Genomic DNA, 19,934 nt, shown 5'->3' with positions numbered 1-19,934 from the left:
AATGAATTGTGTTGGATTTCCATTTGTTAATTAATGGGCATGGGATTTTGAGTATTCGTATTATGTGATAGGGACATTCTAGCTGATTCTGTCGAGATTAATGAATTCGTATTGGGTAAGAAACTGCATCTAGTATTGTCAGTCAAAAAACGTAGCACCACAATTACTGCAACATTCAAATAAATTGTGATTCTGATACTCTCGGATAACTAAAAGTATCACATGTTGTGGACCAACAATGAAAATATATCCATAGTCCATACCCAAATTTATCCCAGATCATTAGTCATGTGTTTACCCTGTGAGGTCTTGCGTAAAGAGTCCTGCCAGCTTCCTTTCTTTGGGGACAGACTGCTGTTGTTATTCAATGAATCCTAGAGAGAAGAGAGAGAAGGATACATTGAACAAAGTTGCACGGTCCTTTTAAGAGGACTAAGAACTGTACACAATCTGTTTTCAAGTGTGTGTTTAGGACCGGAGCTTCAGGCTGCTGACCTGTGACACAGCAGTGGTGAGGTTCAGTGTGGTGGGTCGGCTCTTCAGAGTGCCAAGAGTAGGAGACGGTGGAGGGGAGGCAGAGGGGGACGGGGGTGCATCCGGGTCAACCTCCTCATCTTCTTCCTCTTCGTCGTCATCATCATCATCTTCGTCATCAATCATCTCAAACTCTTGGAAGTCATCCTGGAAGGAGCAGACTGGATGGTGCATGTCACTCTTCTCCAGTATGAGGGAATCCTGCGGCCGGCGGAGAGAGCGGGAGAAAGAGACGAGGTTCAGAAGATGAATTAAAGGATGTTTTATGTTTTTACATCTTCAGCATATTTCAGATAAACTAATTAAAGCATCTCCTGTTCTGACAGCAGAGGGGAAATGTAGTGAGCCAACACAAAGGAAAAGGCTGCTACCTTCTATCTACTGTACTTCCTTTTTCATTTAAAAGCTTTGCCAAGAACAGGCCTGTCTGAGAGATGAATAGAACAAGGAAAGTGCAGATGGACAGCATGCAACACAATGTTCTTTGATTACACAGAGGGCATTTGTAAAACACAGACACACACACATAAAAGCACTGTAGTGGACCACTCTGCAACAGAGTTCACATAAACAGGCACAGCACATTTTGCTGATGTGTTTTTTTTCCTGCAGCCTCGGGTCTTCTGTTTTTTTCACCCATGAATACATTTATGTGTGTGTGCACATAAGACAGAGAAGCTAAGTGAAGCCTTCAGCATCAGCAGCATTACCACCTCCCCGTGAAGAGATAAAGGTGAAAAGGTTGAACCAATTAAGGTACTAAATACAAAGTCACATTGCGAAAACCCTGCAGAGAGCAGAACAATGGAGTAGTCTTGAGGATGGACTATTTGAAGGACAAGATAGTGTGTGTGTGTGTGTGTGTGTGTGTGTAAGAGAGAGACAAAGACCAAAGAAAAAAATAGGACAAGCAATGAAATGACAGTGGATCAATCGGACGTTTCTCAGGTTTCAGCTGGTTTACCGGAAAGCAGTGCACTAAATGATTTCTAGGTTTAATAGACCACACCTCTGTGAGTGTGTGCTGCCTGCCATATAGCTTTTCTATTCGGCAGATACAAGGTATATTCATAATAATAAATAAAATAATAAATGATTATTATTATTATCATTATTATTATTATTATGGACACAGAAAGGGGTCTATAGCATACTACATAAAAACAGACAACAGTCTGTATACAAAAATACAATAGACAAATAAATGAAATAATAAAAAGGAAATACACAACACTACATCATGCAACTTTAAATAAAACAGACTTAAATTTAAGAGGCTGCACCCAAAAACTAACTTGGAGCGCCAGTAGCTCTGGATGAAATGTGAGCCAAATGAGTGAGCCAAACTCAGGGTTGGTGCAAGGTCCATAAATTAGCTTATTGACAGATATCTCACTAAGGCTGCAACTAACAATTTCTTTGATAGTCAAAATTAATTAGTTGTTTGGTCTATAAAATGTAAGAAAATGGTGAATTGTCTGTCAGTGTTTCCTACAGCCAAAGATGACATCCTCAAATATCTCTACAACCCAATGATATTCAGTTTACTGCCAGGGAGGAGTAAAGACAACTAAAAATATTCACATTCAGCAAGCTGGAATCTGAGAATTCTGACTTTTTTTTAACTAAAAAAATGACTCAAACAAATAATTGATTGTTACATTAGATGTCGATTAATAGCTGACAACTAATTGTTTTATGGTTGCAGCTCTATCTTACACTATCACACACCAAGCATGGATTGAATTAATGTGGCATTGTCTAATTTTACTGCATATTATTAATTTTTATGTAATCTAGAGACCAGTTGTTTACTAAAGAGAGTTATAATCACCCCAATAGTCTAGGATTACCCTCACCTTTAACCTTACTGAGAGGACAACAGTGACATCACACCAACATCATCTCTCCCTGATGAGCCTCAAAACATTAAGCGAAAAGTGTTACTCATGCTAATAATGATAAAAGCTCCTACGTCATTGTTTTCATGGACAGAGTGGATAGATACTACAACAAACATTTGTGGCTTATTCCTTTCTGATCATCTCTGCCAGACTTTGAATTTGACAGTGCAAACACACAATTGATTTATCTGGTTGGCAGTTTGAACAGCGCAGCAGTTTCTCGGCCTCTCAGCGCAGTCTTTCTAATGGAGGAATCAAAGCTCGCCCTCTCGCCCATCCAACAGGATTCTGCTGACGCCTGGTGCATCCGCTTTATGCTACAGCAACAGAAATCAACACTCAATCTATTACTCAGAGAGTGCACATGAATATGCATACTTATATCTGATTAACATATCTATATTCGTCCTCTGGATTTAGCCATTAAGATGCAAGAAAAGACTTGGGCGTGTGTTGAGAAACGTTTGATCATTATATGCTTTCTCGCCTCATAATCTACTGTCAAGATTCACAGTGCTGTTTCCTCATACTAAACTATTATAATCCATCACTGCCAATGTGTGACCTATAACTCTACAACAGTGTAAAAATCCAGTGATCTATCAGTGGTGTTGTGAAAATGCCACATTTGCCTGGGAGAATTATCTGCACTGTCAGGAGGCATCTCTTAGAGAGGCCACCTGACAGACAGGCAGGCAGGCAGGCTTAAAGAAAAGGAGAGAACTATAAATAAGAGTTGTGTGTCGGCGAGAATCGATCCTCACGGTCTCCAGTTCCCAAGGACACCCCCATTCAGCCCCGTGACTGTCCCTGCTCTGTCACCCAGCAGACTTATGCAAGCATACAGTACTGCTGCTGAATGAGACCTCTTACACAAAAGCACAGGAGAACCCAATTGCAGTCAATGGAAATTAAATTAGTCTAAAGTTCAAACGATATTCCTCGAATTATACACAGACACAACCCCAAACGCATGGAGCGTAGTGGTTTTAGCTCTGCTTACGCTGAATATTTATATAGTCATCGCTACTCATAGAGCAGTTTCTCTGGATTCTGATTATTTGGCAAAGAAACAATTAAAACCACGATGGTTTTATACCGGCATGCTGTGGTATGTCTCTGCGAACCAGTCAAGCTGCACTTAGAGTTTACATTCATGTCTGTGAAAACATGGATTACTAACTCACAGAAGATCTATACATTCAGCACAGTTTCAAGGTGGTTCTTCAGGGCTCCTGATTTACGGCTAAAAACATGTTGTATAAGGTCAGTGTGAGCTTGACCTTCAACCACCAGATTCTAATCAATTCATTCTTGAGTCAAAGTTGACCATTAAGCACCAAATTCTGATGAGCTCTTCATTAAGTCTAAGTGAATGTTTGTGTCAAATCTGAATAAATTCCCTCAAGGTGTTCTTGAGATATCACGTTTACAAGAATGTAACAAATGCAAGGTCACTGTGACCTTTCACCACCAAAATCTAATCACCTCATTATTGAGTTTACTCAAAGGTTTGTGCCAAATTTAAAGAAATTTCCTTAAGGGGTTTTTGAGATATCACATTCTCAAAAATAAGATAGAGAAGGACACAGTGACCTCAAACTTTCTGGGTCCTGGTTGTGCCAATGACGTGATCATGCTTGATGCAACCTCCTGCTGCCATTATTATGAGCCCCGCCTCCACTATCAATATATCCATGGGACTCTTATCACCCACAATATTATCATAGAGTGCATTTAGTAATTTAACACCTATCATTATTGTAATATGACGTGTCTGTTTCCATTATTGCTGTGCATCTCTCCCCCTCAGTCTTTCTCTTTCCTTTTTGTCATAATTGTAATTCAATTGTTATTTACGACATCTATTGCCACGTCTGTCCGTCCTGGAAGAGGGATCCCTCATCATCCTCTGCCGCTCTTCCTGAGGTTTCTTCCTTTTTTCCCCCCTGTTACAGGGGTTCCTTTTCAGGAGTTTTTCCTTAGGTGATGTGAGAGTCTAAGGGCAGAGGGATGTCGTATGCTGTAAAGCCCTCTGAGGCAAACTGTGTTTTGTGATAATGGGCTTTATAAATAAAATTGACTTGACTTGACTTGAACTTTGACCTATGATCACCAGCTCTAATCAGCTCTTCCTTGAGTCCAAGTGGACATCTGTGCAAAGCTTGAAGAAATTCTCTCCAGGTATTCTTGAGATATTGCATTCCCAGGAATGGGCTGGATGTACACACAGACATATGGACAACCCGAAAACATAATGCTTCCAGGCCATGGCTGTTGCCAGCGCAGAGGCATATAAAGGCTTGATCTCTAATTAGCAAACCACAGGCTTGTTCAGCATGTAATTGTATAATACCCGCTGCTTCTTGTGCTGGACATCAGAAGACAGTGAGATGGCAGCTCCACTGTACAGCACTGTCCTCAGCAGCAGGGAGAGGAGAGGCTTCGGGGTGAGCTGCAGGGCCATTTTGTTGACTGAGCCGAACAGCTGACAGAGGGAAAAGCTGGACACTTAAGAGAAACTGAGGACATGAGACCCGAGTGAACACATGGCTTTGCGAATGAATTAGGCGCCAGGGACTCGTAAATCACAAGAAAGAGAAGTGGAGGCTGGGAATTAAGTGGTCTTTTACTGTAAGATCTGACAGGCAACAGAAAACAGTAAGGGTCTAGTGGAGGTGTAAAACATCATGCGAGCCAGTAGCTCAGTTGATAGAATGGCCATGTACAAAGACTACGTCCTCGCCGTAGCAGCCGTGAGTTCAATTCCAACCTTGGCCATTTGCTGCATGTCATCCCCTCTCTCCCCCTCTTCCACGCTTAAGCTGTCCTATCAAATAATGGCAAAAACTCAAAAAATAATCTTTTTTAAAAAAAACAAAACAAAAAAAAACATTGTTTGAAGCCAAAAATACAGCTGTTAGTTGACCATGAATGCAATGGTGCCTGATGGCTGCAGATGTGCAGGCATTATCTGTTGGCTGTGATCACGCTGCAGTAAGCCATTCAGCTAGGTGTTATAGCAGGTCTTTTTCAGTGCATGAATTCCTGGCTACATGTTCACTGGTGCATGGTTAGCTCCATATATACCTGCAAAGCCATTAGTCTCGGACCATTCGGGCATTACTGTTAAAATTCCATCATAGGACCATTTTTGTCTTTTTTAGGGAGAATAGGGGATCTTTAAGGGGAGACTGAACATCAGCTCGAGATGCCACATATATGACATGTAACACATTTTCTGAAAGCAGAGAACCTGAAGAGTATTTGATGTGCTGCTCAGCACTGTGTGTCAATTTTTGAAAGTTTGGAGGGTATACTGGCTTAAAACATTACGATGAAAGTATATGATAGCCTTTACCATACTAATTTATGTCTGATAAGTTGTTGCAGCAATATTTGGGTTGATATTATTTATAAATACATGTCTGATGAAAATTAGCTATTTTTAGCACTCAAGAATTGATTAAAATAGCTAACAATGCTTCAAAATTACCACATTAAGACACCAGGATCTTGAGGAATGCCACAGAAATATCCATGCTTTGATTTGGTATCAAAAAATTTTGACATTTAGAGATTTCTTTAATGTGTAATTAAGTCCCCTAGTAACTTGTCCAATCGATACCTTCGGTTGTCACAGGATACTACTACTTTCACTACCATTACTTACAAAATGAAGATGAAACTATACCCTATAATCACTATCATCCTATCCTCTTACATTAATGTCGTCTGTTCAGTGATATAGTTGTATATATATATAGTATAAATTGTGTCAGTGTGTGGGTGCATGTGTGCCCACATAAAGCCTCAATCACCAAATGTAGGTGGTAATTTGGGTGAATTCTACACCAGAGATTATGACAGATGTCCATTAGCCTCCCATTAATGGAGACCACCTAGTGAGTGATGGCCTCCATCTATCAGTGTATCTATCCATTTCCACTTTTTAAACTAGCACCACAGCTGAGACACAGACACCATTGCTCTGTCACACACTGAATTATGCATGCACTCATGGTGTTCAATCAGGACTCTGGAGAGACAGGGATGGATGTTAGAGAGACAGGAAGTGAAGAATCATGGGTGAGACGAGGCAAAAAGCAGTGGGGTGTGTGTGTGTGTGTGGGACACAGAGGGAAGATTCAGAGACATAAAAGGGAGGGGCTCCTTTTGTTGTGGTCTCTCTGCTTGTTATGTTGATATGCTGGGTTCAAAAAATTAAAGGTCAAAGTGAAAAAAAAAACAAATCCCACGGATGAAAACACATTGTCAAACCTAATCCCCTCTGACATCATGGATAGTAGGAAAGGACAGCCTGAGCCAGAAATGCTACAGCATTTTGGCATTTGGCCAGTAACTACCATTTCCTCAGAGATATAAAATCAGACATGGATAGTGAACACTCTTTAATTGCCTGCCTTTAGCTACGGATGAAGATATTTTAAGGCATCGTGTGTGTCTCTGTTTGTTTTTGTTCCAATGAATGTGCGTGCCCCTGTCACAAAGGCTAAGTACTCATCTAAAGGGTTATGCAGATTAAGACCTGAACCCTATAACGAATTGGAATTAATCAAAGCTGAGGATTGGGGCCGGAGGATAATCTCACTGTTAAGATTGGCTGTTCTTCCTAAACATCAAAGACATGCTGCCCAATATGGCTGAATCATTCTGACATAAAAACCAGAAGCCTGTCTCCTCATCAGCAGAGTGCGGTGCACGAGGGAGGGACTGCTGATGATGATCTGACACCCACCCACCCTACTGATGCAGGCAAAAATCAAATACCATGTGAAAAAGCCTGTGCATGAAATCCTGTCTCGCCTTTCATTCTCCCTTATTTAAATGGACACGCACACACTCAGAGGGCAACTGGGTGTGTGTCCTATCCATCCCATGTCAGCAAGATTACTTCCTCTGGGCAATGATGCAACGTAACAAGGGCCGACACTGTCTCTGCCCTGCACTCTCTTGTTTGTGAAGTGAGCAGTCAGGGCCACTGCTGATGTGTGTCTGATGTGTGTGTATGGACGCATGAGGGAGAAAGAGATGAGGAGCTCTATATGTATGCATGGTTTACCACTGTATGACCTCTCTGGCACGAGAAAAAAATAAAGTCTCTCTTTCTCCGGAAGTCTACTCACATGCTCCACAAACACAGCTTTGTTACAGAAGGGCTTTGCTTGCTATCCATAATGTGTTTTGTCGGTGGATTAAAGTGGAGGGAGCAAAATATCTCGCACAGATTTATGCAGAGAGCTCAACCCTCAGAAGCAACCGTCCCTGAGCTAAATCCCCATTCCCAGTCACCTCGGCAGAGGGAGAAAGGGAGAGAGAGAGGGAGAGGAGAAAGTGAAGGCAGCACAGCTTTAAGGGGGGGGAAGGAGCAGAGAGGTGGTAGACAGCAAGGGAGGAGGGAATCTGAGCTCCGTCTCCGAGCAACACTCTGCATAGCAGGGAGGGAAGGGAAGACACATGGGAGGGAGGGAGGGAGGGAAGGAAGGAGGTTGTCTCTGCATAGCAGCAAACTGCACTGGGTCACCCACCCTCTGCTGCAGCCGTGGCTCCACGCCACCAGCATAAAACATTTACATCCCACAGGATGGAGAGAGCAAAAAACACAAAGAGAGGGAGAGCAGTTCTTAGAAATTGTATAATTAACGTCTAAGCTGGACGGACATGTGGGATGATACAGCTAATGACTCAATTATTTGCATACACTTCACAACACAGTCACTTGAATAGCATGCTTAGTGGAATTGCTACTTGGAATTTCCATTATATGCAGAGGAGTTCAGTGAATATACAGTATGAGGTCTGCTCTAATCCTGTATGTAATCAGAGCACATGGGAAATGATTTACTGTTTTCACCAAAGCCATGCATGTTTCACATTTTGTCCCTGGTATTCTAATATGGACATCAGAGGCTTATGGTCATTACCATGATGACTGCAATGCTGGTAAGCTAGGTAGCTTAGATAAAAAAAATCTGGAGCTACAGAGACACTTACATAAGACAGCTATATGCAAATAGGCAGTTCTCAACACTTACCTAAAAGCTACACAACCAAGTTAGTGTCTATCTCTCACCTTAAATACACTTTCAGCTTATTGTCACTATAGCTTGCTTGATGTTACATGTTTCTCTGCTGTCTGTTTCTGCAGGTATTACCTGCCAACGCATTCGCACTCCCAACTCATTCAATACCAATGCTTGTTCCGTGGCCCTAAACATAAAAATATGATCACTCAGTACCCCTCCTGTTAGTTTTGGATGTTTAGGGTAGATGGGTCAATTCACTCTCGTTACATGCATAATCTCTTTTTTAAAATAAACCTCTGTTTTTATGAGAAATGTACAGTTTTTGCCACAGATTTTAGGAGACCACAAACACACCAAAGTGGACTTAAAACCTGTGCAATTTCATTGTAACAATGTGCATTCTTATTTTTATTTCCGTGTGTAATTGGTGTAAATATATATATATTATATATATATATATATATATATATATATATCTATATATATGTATATATTTATATATGTTTCTATATATATTTTTAACTGTTGAGTTTTGTGTCTTGTTTTTTTACTATTGATATTGTTCTTTTGCTTTATTTATCTTGTACATACCTGCTTTGATATCCCTTTGCTGTTGTAACAATGCAAATTTTCCTGTTGTGGGACTAATAAAGGATTATCTTATTTAATCTTATCTTAAGATATCAGATGCCAAGATGGCGCCTATTTATTAAAATGGAGCTGCTCGCCTGGCACTTAAGCCAAAAAAGTTCTCTAGCTTCTATGTATACTTTTGCGGCATGCAGCCCACTGAATATGCACAGCACTGTTTCTTTCGGGTTCCTGCAAGGCTCACGGACTTCACATTGTGATGATGTCAGAGATCTTTAAATCACTTTTCTCGGCTTGAGAAAAGTTTTACAAACATAAAACCACCATGGCTCAAAAATTCTGAATAGTACTGTCATCACTGAGCTTGTTTGCAGTTTGAGGTGTCCTGTGAACAGTTTTGCAACCGTCTCTTTTACACTGGTGGCCTATGGGGAAAAGGATTTTCAGGCCGTATGGGATTTTTGGGCTGCAATATCACTACTTTGAAAAAAGGCTGAGTGGCTTTCCTGAGGGTCTGGTTTCTGCTTGTTAAATGCATAAAGTCTTTTTTTTAAATAAAGTTGGGACATTTTTAGGCTTACAAATCAGGAAAAGGTAAGTTTTTAGGTTTACTTCTTTAGGATTAACCAACAGAAACATTGTGGTTTAGCTTAAAATAAGTAAGTTTGTTACTAACATAACATAATGTCACTTGCATAGTGTGCTTAACATACCAGCACACAATGTTGTTACTGGTTGTTTTGCAAATTTGTTGGAATTTGCTTGACTCATCTACCTCCCCTCTCACCCTCCCAATGTGGACTTTCTCGCTCTTTATACCAAGGTATCTCTTTATACCCAAAGCATCAACAAATGCTGCCCCCTTGTGTATCTAATACTGCCACTAAAGGGTGCCTCTCTGCATCTGTGTCTGATGTCAAGGGTCACTGACCAAGCATCGGTATTTGACGAGTTGGGAGTGAGACCAGGTCGTACCTGCAGGTTGTCAAACCAACTGCAGAGAAGCAAAACAGATATGCTGTTTGACTATGGAATAATTTCAAAATTTGGCAGAAAATATACATAATTCCAAATAGATAATAAATCACTGAAAACTTAAAGTTTGCAAACAGTGAACTGATTTGCACTGTAAACGTGTCCAACCGCTTTGCATACATGTGGACAATTCACACTGTAAATTTGCATTTTCACATATTTGACTCAAAAAGCACTGGAGATGCAAGGAAAGGTCAAATTTCAATAAAAGCCAAAACAAACAAAGCAGGGACCCACCTTCTCATATGGATCAGAGTCATAGTTGAGTCCAATACCACAGTCATCTGTGATTTCAGAGAGATCTTCATCATCAAACTCCTCAAGGCTGATGTCGTGGGATGGCCTGGAAACACATGACAGACAGCATATTCACTACATGTTGGAATAACACTCGCACTGTACCTGCAATATGCCTGTTTAATGGGTAAGCGTTCCAGAGGGGGATTTCTCATTGATTTATGCCCACACACCGAGCCCTGTCGTGGGGGAAACCTGCTCTAACTCACAGCCCGTCACTGTCTATCTGGGTCTCACATATACTGCACACAGGCAGCCACACACCCACGTCCTCGATCTTTCCCTTGAAAATCCACACTAACGAGGTGCGACACATTTCAGTGGGGCTGGGTGACAACAGCAACACATAAAATACTGCAATTAAACGCCAATGTTCCAAATTAAATGGGTTGAATTTTATCATATGAGCTGTAGATGTTATAAACAGAGTTGGAAGTGAATTATTGGAAGTTGCCTCATAGATCCGATTTTCTGAACTTGTATTTACAGCAGCATTACAATACAGCAGGGAAGTTTATGTCTCTGCAATGAGCTGTGGCACTGCAAGATTTCTTGATTAGGCTCTATCTCGTCTTTGCCCCATTAGTTTCAGCAGGCGCTCAGTTCTACAGCAGTTAGCTTGCGATGTGTTGAAGGAAATGCTGCATTGCAGCTTTCTTACTAAGAAAAGGACACTCCAGATATTACGTATGGATGCGAGCTTACATCACATGCCATACAGGGTCTTGTCTACACAATGTCATTGGTCCCATGGAGAAAATAAGGACGTGCTGATACATCTAAAAGCATAACAAAGGGGGTCATGAAAAAGTCACTGTAATCAGACTTTTCATGCTGCTGGTCTTATTTAATGCACAATACGGTGCTACTTATAGAAACACTGGGAAAATGCAAAGCTTATCATGATGCAGATATAAAAGGTAAAAAGAAATTATTGAGGTTGTTGAGCAGTTAAACTTCAGTGAAATTAATGTGGTCTGTTAAAGGCCTTTGGTCCATTACTATGGCTCAGTCAAAGGAAAAAAAATATTTTTTTGTCATTGTATATTTCTGACAACCATGGATAGGTTACATTTGTGTATTTCATAGTGATATAGTTCTGATTACATGCATGAGCTGATTGTCATCAGGAGGAGGAGGGGACGGTGGATGGCGATGAGAGCAAGGCAAGAGGCTGCCAAGCTGCAGACTACTGTTTGAGACCAATTAACACAAAAACATGTCATGTTTTTGTGTTGTTTTTGTATGCTTGTTTTTCTGTTTTTTGTGAGATACTTGCAACATTTCCAGCTGCATTTGTGCTACCAAAACTCACATCAACCACAGCATTGTTGTAATGTAAATGCAAGGTTTAACTCTATGTCCTTCGGCTATAAAAGTTATATAATTTTTTGATGTTTTAAAAACAAGGACATAAACATACAATCTTGATTTTATTGGAGGGAAAAAAACAGCTATCAAATGTTAACAACATTAAAAGTCCTGATAAGCTAAATGGCACAAACAGTTTTGATAACACTGTGTAGTTTAAGTGCAACTGATACTGAAACCTTGATAAAACCCATTTGTTTTCTATTTGCGGAGAATTAAAGTTCCACACAACCTATTAAGCTTGACCTTGCTGCTGATACGTAAATCAGTTTGGATAAAATTGTACTAAGGCTGCAACTTCATGATTTCCAACAGCATGAAAGCAATTTTAGGGCAAATGACAGAATGCTCTTATTACAAAGCGTTGGAAAATAATAATCCAAACTCAGAGTGATATTGCTTACTGCTGAGGATCAGTTTCTAAAAGACGAGGATAAAAGACAGACACGTTTATTGTACTTCTTGAACTTATCTCTACATATTTTTTTTAGTTTTCATGTAGAACGAGCTATATTAAGGTTAATGGTACATTAAATAAGAGTTAGGTAAGAACTTCACATGCCAAATTTAGTTAGTATGGAGGTACTGTATGTGCCCTATAGCTCCTGAGGCTCTGAGGGTCACCCTGACTGACCTGATATGAAGTTTTGATAACATTCTGGCTGATATGGGCCTGAACATGCGTATATAAAGCCTGTTCCAATCTATGAAAAGTTGTATCCATCCAGAAGTGCTGTGTGTACAGGAGGGATCATGAAGTGCCTTGTTGCTGTTTTGGTCTGTGCGGTGCTTGCAGAGGGGATCATCAGGTAAGGAAACGCTCTCTGTAATTCTGTTTCCTTTTTTTAAATCAAAGAGCAAAAATCCTGCTTTCGATGGTCTACTGCTAAAGTGACTGGAAGTGAAATCAATAAAAGTCAAAACTCATGTGTTTTGCTTTCCCTTTCTTTAGGGTCCCTCTGCATAAGCAAAAGTCTATGCGTGAAGCCCTGAGAGAGAAAGGCATCGAGCTGCCTTACCAGGATCCTGCTCGCAAGTACCAGCCTGATGAGTTCTATGGCAGCGCCAACATGTACATCAATAACTACGCTGATGTAAGAAGTCCTAATGGCACTCTTACATACAGTACACTAAATTTTGATGGCAGCATTAATGCTTTGAAAGCTGGCTGGACATCTGTTTTTCTTCTTCTGCATTCACACACCTTAAACAAGGATCTAAACCTCTGAAACCTGAGCAAAAGGGTTTAATTCTCCTGAAAAACATGGGAAAAGGCAATGAGCAAATGCAAGAAATTGGTAAAAAGTGAGAAGAAAATAACCTAAAAAATTAATTTCAAAAAAGGAGATAAAGAGAGAAATATTCGAAAAATATCAAACAGAAAGGGAAACATTTTTAGGGATGTTATTATATATTTGAAATATGTTAAAGAATATCTAATATTTTAAAATAGCACTTTGTCAGGTCATTTCCTTGTTTGTATTTGTTTTTGACTTTCCTTTTTTTCGCTAATATTCAGGTAATTTTCTTGTTGTTTTTATTAATGTGTTGCATTTCTTGCAAAAAAATTGTCATTATATGTGTGTATATATTATATATATATATATATATATATATATATATATAATCACACACACACACGCACACACACACACATACACACAACACACATACATATATGTGTGTGTGTGTGTGTGTGTGTGTGTGTGCGTGTGTGTGTGTGAGTGTGTGTGTGTGAGTGTGTGTGTGTATGTATGTATATATGTATATAGAGATAAAGATAGAAAAAAAAGGGGGGTGATATGTCCATTGGGCATTCTGATGTCTTCGTCCTATCATTTGAAAGAAATCAAGCTAATTTGCTCAGGTTTCAAAGGGTTAACTGACTGACGGGTTTCTACTTCTAATCAATGTGTTGCCCAGACCACCTACTATGGCGCTATCACTATTGGAACACCACCCCAGTCCTTCCAGGTGCTGTTTGACACCGGCTCCGCCAACCTGTGGGTGGACTCTATCTACTGTAACACTCAGGCCTGCAGTGAGTACAAACCAACAAATCCCTCATCTGTCACACTCCTCAGAGCATCTTTAAATGTGCAAAACTTCTCCAGAGGACTTAAGGCTGATACAGGCCAAGCATGCTGAGCTTGTCATCTTGTTTCCAAGAGATTACATACTGTACATACATGGGATTTAGAGCTCTAGTGTAATTACAGGCATGCCACTAAGCATTTGGGGGTCTTTGGGGAAGCATCTGTGCAGTTCAGCTCATGATTTCTCTAATCAAGTGAATTATCAACATGTCAAAAGGCTCTGTAAGGCCTGAGGACATGTTAGAAAAAATGGCTCCAGAGATAATCCAGATCTATGCCGTTTACAGACGCACACACAAAGTTCAACCCCCAGCAGTCCTCTACCTACCAACGCAGGGGACAGTCCTTCTACCTGCCCTACGGAGCTGGAAGTCTCTATGGAATCTTTGGATATGACACCGTCGAAGTGAGTCAAACCCGACAAACAAACCAAGTACATCAGTTTAAGAAAACACTGAGACTGCAGGGACTTGAATGGCTACTTGAGGCTGGCTCCAAAAGCGAGTCAGTCCCCATAGACCCCCATCTTAAAATTTCCAACTTTCTGTGTTAGAGGAAGTATTTAGATCCTTTACATTAGTAAAAGTACCAATACAAACCTGTGAAAATACCATGTTTCAAGTGAAAGCCCTGCATTGAGAGTGCTACTTAAGTAATAGTAAGTATTATCAGAAAAAATTACTCTAAGTATGAAAAGTAAAAGTACCCAAAGTAGAAAAATCTTAAAACAAAATTCAAAATGATTTAAAAAAAAACCCAATACCCTAAAATTAGGAACACACTATTACAGCATCTCTATAATACAAAAAATAGAAAAAAGCATCCCATAAAGACCAAAAATATTAAAAAAGAAACAGAAAAATAACCCCACATTCCCGATTATGAAGAAAAAATATAGGCCTATATAAAAATGCCTCCAAAACCACATTAAAAAAAAACCAAAAAACATTTTTTTTCAGCAGATATCCTAGAAACAAGATTAAGTAAGCTAAGCATTTTGTGTTTATATCTGCAGTATTTATTTCGTTTGGGATACCCCACGATCTCGAAAAAGCATACGCAGGAGTTGGCCATTGGACTCAGCAGGGACTTGAGAACGGGTCCGTTGCTAGGTCGTTACTAAGGTTCTGTCTACTTGTTGGAGTAGACACTGATTGTTTTCCAGTAATTAGTCAGACTCAATGTATTTCCATGGAAACAGCAGTAGCAAAACGGTTTTTTTTATTTTAAGAACTAAGTGCCCTTTAACATGAATATATTTTGATGATATATTTTACTTTGCTGGTAATAGTTGTATAATTGCAATACACTTAAGGCCTTTGAGGTCATTTGTGGCACTTCAATTTTGCTAATATCATTGTAGTCCCACAAATAGCATTAAAGCACATGTTCTCCTGTAATATCAATATATAAAACAACCCACACACATGCGTACTCGCGTGCTGCAGAGCCATACAGCTGTGCTCCTAGCACAATGGGAAAGCAGTCTACAGCTATTTTCGCTAATTTGGGTGGGCAATGGGTGAAGTAATGTTTCACAGTAAAACATACCTGACAAAGACATTGCCAAGACTGGTACACTGAGATGTGGACTCAAGTGCACAACTCAGGAGAAAATTCAGTTGAAGAAAAAAAATCTTTACTTCCTCAAAGGTATAGTTCAGGGGCAGGCAGGCAGAACAGGCAAATAATCCAAAAAATGCTATGCAAAATGCAAGGTCAAAATCAAAAGCAAGAATCCCAAAAAAACAGGAAAGCTAACACTGGAAAGAAAGCTGGAAAGTTTGACAAGAAGCACAAAGACAAACTGGCACAGGGAGCACACGGACTAATTACACAGGTGACATGGGGATAATTGGGCACAGGTGAAACACATTAGGGCGGGGCAGACAATCACAGGAAGTGGTAATCTGAATAGAGAGGTGAGGTGAGTTACAAAATAAAACAGGAAATGAATCTAAATGTAGAAAACTATGAAAAACATAACCTAGGTGACTTGACCAGCAATGACAGGGCAGAGATGCATCACAGTGGGAAATGTCAATAGAAAAAGATGAAAGCAGATGCTTTCTCTTATATGTATTAAGTGTAAAAGTCAATAAAAAAGAAAACTGAACACAGGCAGACTTAATTTAACAAAGTATGTGACTTTTGAAAGTAATTGGTAGCACCAGGTCTTATTTAGGGTTTCATGGCACAGGTGGCAAATACATTTGCACACACCACTTTCAAGTTTCTTATTTTACAAATTTTAAAAAACTGTTTGTTTTTTAAAACAAACTTCTTTTCACCAAGTTGTCTATTTTGAGTAGGTTCACTAAAAAATGCAACAAAATAGGAAAAACGCCAAGGGGGGGGGCGAATAATCCAGTAGGGCACTGTATATTTCTCAGTCTCTTTATAAAGATACAAAGAATACGGTGAACATGTAAAACGCATTAAATCATGAAAAAAGTAAGAACAAAATGGCTTCTTCAGCTTGAAGTCAATATTTAGCGTGAAACATGGAATCGTACAACCATAAGAAAAGTAGCTCAAACAATCAATATTGAGTTTTGGACATGACTTGAATGCAACCTGGAGTAAATACACCAGCAGATTAGCATTGTAAATCTCATACTGAGTTCAAGACATGCAAGTGGAAAGGGAGGTCATGCTAAATACCTGCAACTTTTACCTGTTTAAGTTGTTTTATTCTAAAATATTTGTGTTTTTAATATTGTATACATATTTCCTGTATGTTTTGGTTGTATTTCAGTAAAGAGACTACAGAGAAACACAGAGGTATGATCATTATAAACCTACTAAAACCAAGTTTGAGGCAGTGTAAGACTTTTGCGCAGTACTGTAAATGCATTTTTTATCGAAATGTAGAAGTAGAAGAATACTCTTACCAATTCACAGAACATAATCTATACACAAGTCTATGACATTTATTGACGTTGAACATGTATAAATAAAGTCTATGAATTTGCTTCTTACTCATCGTATTGGTTTTGTACCTTTAGGTTGGCGGCATTGTGATCAACAACCAGGAGATCGGTCTGAGCACAAACGAGCCTGGTGAAACCTTTGAGGTAGCCAGGTTTGACGGCATCCTCGGCCTGTCCTACCCAAGCATCTCAGCTGGAGGAGAGACTCCCGTCATGGACAACATGATTAATCAAAATCTGCTGAGTGCCAACATCTTCGCTTTCTACCTGTCCAGGTATAACTGACACAAGACTTCAATTTATTACTGTATACTGCTTAAGATACTACTGTATATCCACATGGAGAGATTGTGGCTACATTTTGGTTTGTCACCTGGTTTAGGGGAGAACAGGAAGGTAGTGTGCTCTCTTTTGGAGAAGTGGACAACAGCTTGTACCAGGGACAGATCTCCTGGACGCCTGTCACCTCTGAGACTTACTGGCAGATCGGCGTAGATGGGTCAGTGCTTTTTAACACTTAACCAACATGGAAAGTCAACTGATATTTGGAATACTGCTGGGTATTTCTGAGATGACAGTATATTCAATTGTGATTTCTTAGTTTTCTCAAATGACTGCAAGGAAAAAAATACTTTTGCCATTTGTTGCAGATTTGAGATCAATGGTCAAGAGACCGGATGGTGCTCTCAGGGCTGCCAGTCCATTGTGGACACTGGAACCTCCACGCTGACAGCCCCAGGCCAGTACCTGGGTAACATCATGCAGGCCATCGGAGCCCAACGAAGCCAGTATGGAATGGTAAGACAAATGGACACACCAGGCCGGTTTCCATTAACCCTCAAATTTTGCAAACTGAAATTACAAATATAAAATCTGCCTAATGTAAACATGTCGATTTGGAAAAAAAAGGTTTTTACACTCACGTGAGGTGGTATGTCAAGTGATTACAAAAAAGCCATGTTTCGCAAAACTGCAATGGAAACACTTTTTTCAGTTATATAAGTCACATGATGCTATGGCTACGTGCTTGTCAGTAGGAACTGGCTCCCTCGGGCAGGATGCAGCAGGCGCTACAAGAGGTGTTACTGCATCGTATAACTCTTCAGAAGTCAAGACAATCATCCAGAAGTTTTAAATCCACAATTCCTCTGTGAAATCGTGGAGTATCACCTCCCAGTAATACCTTATACGTGACCGCTCCCACGTACAAACGGCTTGTCTTTCCATTATTGCTCGCATAAGACGCCTATGTTGCCTTCGACTGGAAATAATGACGGCTAGTGAGGTGGCTGCAATATTAATAAACCAGCTAATGTTTTGAACAACCATTGCCATGCTTCTTGAAATGTTATGTGAGAGAAGAAGTGCATAACATTGTGAGAAAAGTCGCATAATATCACAGGTAACATAATCATCTTGCAATTGTGTTTTATCGACATTTTGAAAATATCGCTTAATTTTTGCACAAATCTGTAATGAAAACCACCTACAGATAGACTCTCACACTGAAGCAGTTGGAAAGTAAGCTATTATTATTTCTCATAAAGATCCAGCTCTTCTCTGCATGCTGCACCATTTTAAAATCATGATGTGCCATAGAGATCAAGGTCACAAAACACACCTGTAGATAAAAAGTGTTGAGACAGAAATGTAATGACACAATGAACTAATTGAACCATGTTATTTTAGTCTGAGTGTCTGTCCCTCTCAAACAGTATCTGTTTGTTGTCTTGATCTCCAGTACATGGTGGACTGCAGCCAGATCAACAACCTGCCAACTCTGAGCTTTTATATCAGCGGCGTCTCCTTCCCTCTGCCTCCCTCTGCCTACATCAATCAGGTAAGTTACTACATGCATGCTTTGCATAAGAATAATATATGTTTTTCTTTTGATATGTGGGTGTGTGAGCAATAAAAAATTCTAATCTTTTGTCTCCACCTCCAGCAATATCAGAATGGATACCAGTTCTGCTCAGTGGGCATCACACCCACCTACCTGCCCTCACCTAATGGCCAGCCCCTGTGGATCTTTGGAGACGTGTTCCTCAGAGAGTACTACTCCGTCTACGACCGCACCAACAACCGCGTCGGATTTGCTACAGCTGCCTAAGTGTCACCGGTGTAACCTTACTGTGATTGCAAACCTGATCAGATAGTTATCATTAAGTCTGTGCTAAACACCACCAAGAGTCTGAAGCTTTGCTTCATTGCAAACACCTGTTGTGGGATATATTGTTATATATCATTGCTCTACCTGTCTTTTATTGTACATCCTTAGATTGGTATGAACAGATCTAGCTGGATTTGTATATTCAAAACAGAAAAAAGTTAAGTGTGTCCATAAAATCACATCATTATCAAGCAGAATAAAGGTTAAAATACTCACTGCAAGCGCTTTGATATTTGATCTTTTTAAATGAGCACTCATTATCGTAACAGCTCAGGTTGTTGGCTGAGGGACTTCAAAGGGGTTTTCCTACTTTATAATTGACCTGGAGCTTGATTGTGTCTGTATGTGTGCGTCTAATGGATGCCCACAACAAGTGGCCATTTTAAATGTTCTACAATGCTGGGACACATAAAAACATATATTATATGTCACTGTGTGTATGTGACTCTGTCACAGGTGCAGCAGTAGTCTCGTGATAAACAGATGGGCTGAGTGAGTCAATGGCCTACGCTGTGCGTTACAATGAAATGAGATTTTACCCGAGGTTTTAATGAGTTGATCTCTTTTAAAAAAAAGAGAGCAACTGAAAGGTCAGGGAGAGTTCACAAGGATTAGCTGAATTTGCTTTAATTGTTGTGACTGCAACATTGCAGCATCCTAGTGGGACAGATATAAATAAAACTCAAAAATCTAGAGAGTTTAACAAATGCACATATTCACGACCTCCGTAACTTTACATTAAGCACATGAATTTATGTATACGAACTGTATAGGATACATTGACAGGCAAATAAACAGAGGAGCCACCAAAACTACCTTTCCATCTGTCAAAATAAAATAAAAAACAGTATCTTATCAAAACATGGAGAAATAAGGTCCCCAATGAGCTCCTCGCCCTTCCAGATCTTTGGAGGAAGCTGTGTTTGTAACTGTAGTGGAAAAACATCACAGTGTAG

The 19,934-nt window shown here is 39.9% G+C and overlaps 2 protein-coding genes across 4 annotated transcripts in view; one reads left to right on the top strand and one right to left on the bottom strand.

Annotated features, from left to right (window-relative positions):
* mapk8ip2 (mitogen-activated protein kinase 8 interacting protein 2) overlaps positions 1-19,934 on the bottom strand; it is a 38,368-nt gene that overhangs the window by 10,342 nt on the left and 8,092 nt on the right. For 2 of the 3 annotated variants that reach the window (XM_042495638.1, XM_042495640.1), the window contains exons 2-5: positions 10,349-10,454; positions 7,988-7,993; positions 496-735; positions 299-374 (exon numbers count right to left, since the gene is read on the bottom strand). In XM_042495638.1, the coding sequence (XP_042351572.1) occupies positions 299-374; positions 496-735; positions 7,988-7,993; positions 10,349-10,454 (428 nt within the window). The remainder of the gene's footprint in view (positions 1-298; positions 375-495; positions 736-7,987; positions 7,994-10,348; positions 10,455-19,934) is intronic. The other variant, XM_042495639.1, reaches the window with a different exon arrangement.
* On the top strand, positions 12,533-18,918 carry LOC121949848 (gastricsin-like). The gene is made up of 9 exons (XM_042495642.1): positions 12,533-12,588; positions 12,732-12,873; positions 13,703-13,820; positions 14,163-14,281; positions 16,884-17,083; positions 17,191-17,307; positions 17,459-17,606; positions 18,550-18,648; positions 18,754-18,918. The coding sequence occupies exons 1-9, from the start codon at positions 12,533-12,535 to the stop codon at positions 18,916-18,918; spliced, it is 1,164 nt and encodes a 387-aa protein (XP_042351576.1).

This window comes from Plectropomus leopardus, chromosome 11, assembly GCF_008729295.1.
Source record: "Plectropomus leopardus isolate mb chromosome 11, YSFRI_Pleo_2.0, whole genome shotgun sequence".
Classification (NCBI taxonomy): domain Eukaryota; kingdom Metazoa; phylum Chordata; class Actinopteri; order Perciformes; family Serranidae; genus Plectropomus; species Plectropomus leopardus.
The sequence above is the reverse complement of the archived record's forward strand: the minus strand, read 5'-3'. Positions and strand labels throughout refer to the sequence as shown.

Bases quoted from the DNA above. Each gene is read 5' to 3' on its own strand.
- LOC121949848 (XM_042495642.1), top strand. From the start codon at position 12,533: ATGAAGTGCCTTGTTGCTGTTTTGGTCTGTGCGGTGCTTGCAGAGGGG. The intron at 14,282-16,883 runs GTGAGTCAAACC...TTGTACCTTTAG, and splicing joins TTGGATATGACACCGTCGAA to GTTGGCGGCATTGTGATCAA. The intron at 18,649-18,753 runs GTAAGTTACTAC...CTCCACCTCCAG, and splicing joins CCTCTGCCTACATCAATCAG to CAATATCAGAATGGATACCA.